At 55.7% G+C, this 8238-nt stretch overlaps 1 protein-coding gene across 10 annotated transcripts in view; it reads right to left on the minus strand.

Annotated features, from left to right (window-relative positions):
- Nucleotides 1-8232, minus strand: part of Syt7 (synaptotagmin 7) — a 60060-nt gene extending 51828 nt beyond the window's left edge. For all 10 annotated transcript variants that reach the window (XM_008827105.2, XM_008827101.2, XM_029560635.1 and 7 more), the window contains exon 1: nucleotides 8072-8232. In XM_008827105.2, the coding sequence (XP_008825327.1) occupies nucleotides 8072-8102 (31 nt within the window). In that variant the 5' untranslated portion in view covers nucleotides 8103-8232. The remainder of the gene's footprint in view (nucleotides 1-8071) is intronic.
- Nucleotides 8233-8238: the final 6 nt, after the last annotated feature.

The raw sequence follows: 8238 nt of genomic DNA on the forward strand, positions 1-8238 counted from the left end.
CACTGAGGTGCTGGGGACACCCTCCTAAGTCCAGCTCTGCTGCTAAACCAACTCCAAAGGCTCGCTTTTGAGAGATAGGCTGAGAGACAGCTTGGCTGGGATCCTAGTAGGATAAGGGAGGTGCTGAGCATCGTAGCTCAGTGGTTGCCACCTGCCTGTGGAGTAAGGCTGACTCGGATTCTTACCCCTTCTCTGCAGAGTGGCCCAGCCAAGACTCTCCAGCTCTCTGGTCCTCAGTTTCCTTATCTGTACAACCCAGGCTAGCTGTAAAGATCAGATTAAAGAATAGGGTGGCATGTACACACACAAACACACACACACACACACACACACACACACACACACTCACAAGACTGCATGTGCATATGGACCCAATTGCCAACATGCATGCATGGTGCCAGCACCTCAGTGTGAGGGAGTTTGCCCTGAGTTGACCCCCAAGGGAAGTCAAAAGACATACTAAGGCCCTGCTGGAAATGGGCCCCTCTACCAGGGGCTGTAGGAATGGAGAGGGGAGTGGTTCACCTAGTTGCTATGGAGACAGTTTGGCTCTGCTGGGACTCTGGAGCTCAGGCCTGGCAGGTGGAGTGTGAGCTATGTGGTTCTCACTATGGTCTGGCCCTGATGCCTGTAGTAGGGGTAGGTACAGACCTAATCCTCAGGTTCCTAGGACCCTGGGACTACCCTCTTTGGCTGTCCATCTCTAATGCTTCCAGCACTGGAAGGCCTTCTTAGGCTTAGGCTCTTCACAGATGCCCATCCACATTGGGCTACTGTCTTGATAGTCTGTTCCCACTGCAGGTTTGTTAAGGTCAGGGCCCAGGTCAGTTGGGTGCTAAAAATCTAGGGCCTTGGTCTCAGCTCTGTTCAGGTTAGAGAACAAGGCAGGGAGACTGAGAGAGAGCTGGGCAGGTATGTTCCCTGGCCAGACTCTGGCTCTATTACCTGTTTGTTGTCAAGCTTCCCGTCTCCTACACTACCACAGTATAAAGTTCTTTATAGAGATCTACTCAAAGGCCTCCATTACCTTAAAAAAAAACCCATGAAACACTAGGGATGTGGCTCATTTGGTACAGTGCTTGTCCAGTACATGCAAGGCCCTGGGTTCCATCCCCAGCACTTCATAATCTAGGTGTGATGGTGCATGCCTATAATCCCAGAACTTGGGAGGTAGAGGCAGGAGGACCAGAAGTTCAAGGTCATCTTCAGCTATGATAGGAGTTACAGAACAGCCTGAGATACATGAGACCCTGTTGTTCCCCTGCCAATAGTCCAGTTTATCATTTCTGGGTACCAGGCCTTTCCTAATCTGGTTCAGTCTACCCTCCCAAATCCACCTCCTGCTACTGTTCCCCAAACTCTCCCTCCAAGCCTCATCCAAGCACTACCAACTGCTGCCTCAAGGGCTCAAGACTCCTTAGGCCCCTGGGTTTTTGCATGTGCTGTCCCCAATTGCTTAGCCCGTACTTCTTCCACGGCTTTGGTCTTTAATACCCAAAGCTTTGCACTCAAAGCTCATCTTCTTGGGTCCGGCAGCATGGCTGGAATTCCAAACTGACTTCTAACTATAAGTCCCCATTTGCCAGGGTGTGCTGCGGATATACGTGTTACGTGCTTAGTAGAGCACTCTGTGTATCTGTGCTATACTGACAGTCACTGATTGGCATGGCCTCAGAGAAGCCCTCCCCAACTCCTCCACCAAGGAAGTAGCAGGCACGTCCTCCAGAGCTTCCAGAACCCCATCCCACACAACAATCCCTTGGTACGGGGTAATGTTGATAACAGCTGCCCTTCCAATTCCTGCGTGTTTACTACGTGTGAGGCTCTGGGATGAATACTTTTCTATCTCATCTCTTCTCATTCTTCAGTCACCCAGGAGGGAAGAAACGGCACTGTGCCCATTTTACAGAGGAGGAAACTGAGGCATTAGAGTTAAAGTACCTCTGTGGGAACTCACAGCTGGTGGAGCCCAGAGACCTGGCTTAAACAAGCCATCCCTAGCAGCAAATATGTAAAGGGCTTAGCATATACTGAGCACTTCATAAATAAGACCTTGCTAGTGTAGTATAGTATAGTATAGTATAGTATAGTATAGTATAGTATAGTATAGTATAGTATTATCAGGAGAGCAGGTGGGGTATGTTTGGTGACCTTAGAAGGGGTTCTTAAGCTGGACACCCCACAGAACACACTGCTCTCCATTCCTAGAGGAAGAAATCAGGGGCTCAAATGGGTCCTCTGAGGCTCCCACATATGGAATCAGGAGATGGGCAGGGAGCCCCAGAATCTTCACTGGGCCCAGAGGCCTTGAGGGGTGCTTTGGTGAGAACTCCTCTAAGGGTTCTGGAAGGAGCAGGTTGGGCAGAGCTGGAGAGGTCCAGCCCTGTGCTAGCCCAGCTGGCTGCAGCTCTCCGGCCCCTCTGACACCACCCTATGGTAATGAGATGGATCCAATTTGTACCCAGAGCCCCCATCGGGAGCAGCTGCGGCAGCAGGGTTTGAAGTAATTTAATTGGACACATTAGCCACACCGTTCTCTCCTCTGCTCCCCTTGTGTGGGGCTTCATGCAAGCACCCCTTTCATGCCACCCAGCCCTGGCTAGGAGTAGGCATACATACTACTGAGCAGCTGGGACAAATCCACTGACATCCGTCCTCTTTCTTTTCTGGGGTTCCTTGGAGGTGCAAGAACCAAAGGGCTCTCTAGGCCCAAGTTCCCTCTTTGCTGATGATGTGAGCAATAGCTGTGAAAGCCCACCGAAGCGGAGCTCAGCCCCCTCCCTCCTTGCCTCCCCCAGTGGGAGGAACGGTAGCCCCAGAGGCTCCAAGGCCACTTTTGGACACTGACAGCATCTTTAGCTCTCTCACTATCAGGGTAACTACTGATATGAGGGACAATCTTCTTAGGCTCTGGGGGAGGGGTACACACACACACACACACACACACACACACACACACAGAATCAGACATAGCCAGCAACACAGATGAACTCAGTTTAACCCAGCTGGACACACACACACACACACACACACACACACACACACACACACACAGCATTGTGGTAATCTTGTATCTGTACATATGAACACTCCCGAGAACATTCCACATCCACATCCATGCATGCTTACAGCTAGGTGAGGCCCTGCTCCCTGAAGATGGAGGCCTCAGAGGTGGCCAAGTTGGCAAGCGGCAGGTGTGGCAGGGGGCAGGCAAGATTCCCTAGAGGGCCCACACCCTGCAATGCCTGGGTACAGGGCCAGGGGAGGAGCCCTCCCCAAAGCTTTCCGTCACAGCTCCCCATGCACCTCAATGCACCTTGCTACAAATAACACTCATTAGCTGCTGTTTACAGCGGGCAGGGCACCCAGCACTCTGATGAGCACAGCTATTATGACTGGCCAGCTGCCGCCTGCACACGCACTCATGCACGTAGGTACACAGACACTGAGTTTCTGCCACCGCCCTGTCTTCCCCTTCCCCCTACTGGAGCCCCACATGCTCCATCATGTGGATGTATCAATTCCCAAAACATCCCAGCCCACTGTATAACTCACTCCAGAATCCCCAATCCCTAGCCCAAGTGACACACCTTTCCCAAGGGTCTTCTCCAAGTGGAAGCAGCAGCCAAGCCTCCCAGAGCAGTAGATGCACCAGCCCACCTTCCCACTAACTGGTTAGTAATGCAGGCATAGGCTCTGGGAGCCATCCAGTCCCTTCCACAGGTCCCATGCTGTCTACCAACTCTGTTCTAACCCTGGGGGAATTCTGCTGGGTGAGACAAAGCCCTGCCCTCCAGGGACAAATTGAACAGAGCCCAGCAGGGCTGCCCCCTACTACCTGGAAGGTCAGCACCTCCATGTTCATGGAACTGGCACAATTTGCTTGGCACCACTGGCTAGGGTTCCCTGGCAAGGCAGGAGGGTACCCAGGCTTAGCCTGGCACAGGCTTGCATGGGCTGGCTTTGGCACCTGGCCAGGGCAGTGACCGCCCTGATCGAGAAAGCTGACCTCATTGGCCATGAGTGCCACCTGTGAGTACTGACCGTGGATTGGGGACCGGCTCCACATGGCCCTGCCTGGGCCCACCTGAGTGTCACAGAGTTTCTAAGGAGGCCACAGAGCTGATTCTCTCCCCTGCCTCTCTTCCTCCTCTGCTCAGGACTGGGCCTCCCAGCCTGCATGTGGCCCCCTCACCAGCTTCTCCCCTGCTGTTCTTGGCCTTACTCCCCTGGGGGAAGCAGTTATTGAAAACGGTCCATCAGATTCAATAAGGTTTCAAAATCCCTAAGAGAATAGAGGATGGGTAGAGAGAGGGGTGGGGAAAAGAGAGGTGGGAGGAGACCACTCACTCCAGCTCTGTCTTTACCCCATGATGTGCTTCACAGCAGGGCTGGAGGGCCCTCACTATATTGACCTTGGTGCCCATGGGTCAGCCAGGGGCAGGACCAGTTGCTCAAAGGCCTCTCTTTGCTTACTTGATTGCCCACCTGTTCCTCTGCCTTCCAGCTGCCCCCCTATCTGTCACCAGCTGTCCCATCACTGGATCCAACCTACTCTAGCCACCCACCCCCCAAAGAAGGGTTTCAGGACCATCTCTCTCCCCATCATCCTTTGGGACATCCTCTCCCATCCCAGTGTTAGGTCTGCTTAACCCCAGGCTCCCTCCCTGCCATACCTGTTATAATGACCAAGTACTCTATAGTCTCAACTTCTGCCCCAAGCCTAGGATGCAGGCAGGGCAGTAGATGGGGCCTAAACTGATGGGGCTGGCCAGGAGAGGAAGGTCCTTAGAGAACAGATGTCAGGGAAATGGTGGGACGGTTGTATTTTGAGGCCCATCCCTGGCCCTGGCCCTGGCCCTATGGTCCTCACACTGTAACCCTAATCTGCTCTTTCAGCCCATACCCCTAATTCCAGTTTCACACCCATCCCTTAATCAGTCTCTGCCCTTAACTTGTACCCAGAGAGTTGATCTGGACAATTGCCTAGAGAGAGAAGGCCCACCTTGCCAAAGTCCCCTGCTCTATACAGTGTATGTGAGTCTGGCCCCAAGTCCTGCGTAATGGAGTATTTGTAGTGCATAGAGTCCACTAACAGGTGGGGCAGATGAAGGCTTCAAGTACTCCTATCCAGTGGGACAGACAAGATCCCAGACACTGAGGGCTGAGTAGGCAGCCCTGAGGACCTGAACCCCTTCCCAGCCCTTCCTCCTCTGGCCTTGCTCACTAGCTCACCGCAAGGTCACCTCTCCCTCCCTCCTCCTCCCCACTGCCATCCTGCCTGTCCTGCCTGCCCACTGCAACGCTGACCCCTGCAGGCCTGCTGAGGCCCTGCCCAGCCTGGGGACAGGCAGTCAGAGGGACAGACTGACGGAGGCGGAGGCAGGCCAGGCCAGCTTTGGGATGTGCAGGAGACAAAGGCGGAGGGAAGGGAAAGGACAGAAGAGGCTGCAGGTACAGCAGGGGTGGCCAGGCAGAGTCTGAGGCAGGAGCTCATCGATGTGCATGGGAGGAAACAGGTCTGCGTTCTCCATCCAGCTCCTGCTTTCTCCCTCCATCCCTTTCTTTATAATACATAGAAGTAATAGTGCCTAGGGGCCAGGGGCCAGGTGAGGAGGGAATAGCACCCAGGTAGATCTTAGCCCTAGGCTGAGCCCTATGGAGATGCACAGAATGAGTGGGTATAGAGAGGGAGTACCACAGGTACTCTCTGGAACTGGCCTGGGGCATGAGAAGCAGGAGAGGACAGGAGATCATATATATATATATATATATATATAAAACAGCAATAGGCCACAGGTGTTCCTGAGGGAGGGGGATGAGGAGACCAGGCTGTAAGAGGTACTGGCTCCTGGGGGACCAGAGGGGAGAGGAGGGACTGGTCTGAGTCACACAGGAATTAATTTGCATATCTCACTCCTACCTGGTGCCAGGCAAAGGGGAGTTGTGGGTGGGTAGAATGGGGGACACAGGGCCCTGGCTGTAGCTAGCAGAGACTGGGAGACCTTAAGTGAGCTGCTGGAGACAGGAGTCTGACCTGGAGCTATAGGGAATCTAGGAAGTTGGCAGGGATATTAGGGGGCATGGAGGCCCGGCAGAGATCCCTGGAGGAACAGGATCCAAACAGACCCTGTCCGTTCCAGCCTATTTCTAGTCCTACCAGCTAAGTGCCCACACCAGAGAGGAGGAAACCTCAGGCCAGCCCCCTTCCCAGTCAGAGCTGCCCTTGCCACCGGCACCAACGGACCCTGCAGCTTCAAGGAGTGAGATGGGCAACCAGAGAGGGAAAGGGTCAGGGGCTGCCAGTCTGCCAGGAGCAGCCGTGGAGTTCAGGCCATTTGCCCAGAAGATGCCAAGCACCTCCGTGGAGATGGAAGAGGGGCTTGGAGGTGTGATATCATGGTATTCAAGTATTGGAGGGACAGGGTGATGGTGGTAGATAAAGGCATGGGCCCAGGCCAGTGGCCTCACAGCAATGGAGGGGAGTGTCCCTATTGTACCCCCTTTACCTTCATTCCCAAGCTGGGTTCTGAACTGAGCTTATCTGCTTCTGAGAGTGAAGAAAGCAAGAGAATGTCCCTGCCCTTGATCCAAGAGCAGGAAGCAGGCTTTTCCTGGGTGACAATGTCAGGGTAGGTGGCCTGGGTTCAGATAGATGAGGGGAGGGTTCCTCAAAGGTAATGTCCCTTCAGCCCACACCTAGAGGACACTCAGAGAAGGGCATAAGACTGAGTCTCCTTCATCCTCAGATCCAAGTGCTGAGTGAATACAGTGTCTAGTACCCAGTAGGGCATCCTTGATGGACTTGGACCCCAATGAATTGATGGGGGCTGCCCCTTGAGAGCAAGCAGCAAGTGTGGATTGGGCACAAGCAGGCATAGCCAGTGCCCACCAGTCTGCTGTGGACAGCTGCAGAGCTCAAGGCTTCTTCTGTAGAGGCTTTCGGAGTCGGTCTTTCCCACCGCACCTGTATGCCCCAGGGGGCCACAGAAGGTAAACCAGAGCCTCTTGTGGGAGTAGGTCTTAGGCTGGAGCCATGCTCTTAGCCTTGGAGAGCCTCCCAGAAAGAAGAGATCTTGCAGCTAGAACTAGAGAAGGGGGGCAGGAGATTGCTGGGTCTGGGGGAGCGCTCCAGGTGGGAACTGGTACTGAGGCTGGACAGGAGCTGAAGGAGACCTGCCTACAGGTGGGCACTGCATGGGGGAGGCGTCAGGAACCACAGAGGAAATGGCAGAGCAGTTTCCCGAGGAAGAAGGAAAATTGGCTTGGGCTCAGAGGATGCTAAGCAGGCAGTGGGCTCCCAGGCCACTCCCTTTAAGAAAGGCAAAGGGGTGCGGCCCCCTTTCCCTCCCTCCCCGACAGGGCTGGAGTGAGTTTGGGGTTCTTTGCTCCCCCCTCCCCAAGCCTAGGAGAACATTGCCCAGGCACCCCATTGTCATCAGCCAGTCGCTGCGCTTTCTCTTCAGGTACCCCTGCCTCCCTCCTTAACGCTCCTGCGGTTCCCCACCCCCCAGAAGCTTCCTTGTCCTGCCGCTGCACCATATTCCCACTTGCCCATGGAACCCTCTCAATTCACAGTTGGCACCGCAGATTCCACTCTGCTCCCCTGTGCCCACAATCTTGTCCCAAAGCTGCCAGGATCCTCCTGGCCCTGGGGTCCCTCAGCGCTGGCACTCCTAGGGCACTGGTGTTGGGGAGCCAAGGGGGTACCTCTGAGGGCACTGCCCGGCTCCCATGGGGGCAGCAGTTCCTCGCTCCGCCACACACATTGTCCTTGTGCTGCTAGGGGGTTGGGGGGGGGAGGTCCTTGTGGGGACACTGCGAAGCCGGCCCCGGGCATCCAGACTGGCATGGCAGTGTCCGGATTGCAGGGTCCGAGTCCGAGTCCGAGTCTCTGCCTAGAATCCACGCCCCCGGGGCTGGGATGACGGGATGTGGCGGGGGCGGGGGACAGTCCGTGCGGTTCCAGCCGACAGCAGCCCCAGGCTGGGGCTCCAAGACGGCGCCCCGGCAGTACCGCCGTCCTGCCCGCCGGTGCGGGGCGCCCCAGCCCGCGCGGGGCGGCGCTTACCTGGGCTGGCCGCCTCCGGGTCCCGGTACATGGTCCCCTGGTTGCAGGCTCCCTCCGGGCTTCTCAGAGCCGCCTGCGGCCGCGCGCTTCTCTACCGCTGCTGCAGGGCATGGGGCCGGGCGACCCCCGGAGGCGGGTCCGAGGGCGGGGGCCGCGCGGGCTGCACC

This window comes from Nannospalax galili, unplaced genomic scaffold, assembly GCF_000622305.1.
Source record: "Nannospalax galili isolate Female #2095 unplaced genomic scaffold, S.galili_v1.0 scaffold1051, whole genome shotgun sequence".
NCBI classification, from domain to species: Eukaryota; Metazoa; Chordata; class Mammalia; order Rodentia; family Spalacidae; genus Nannospalax; species Nannospalax galili.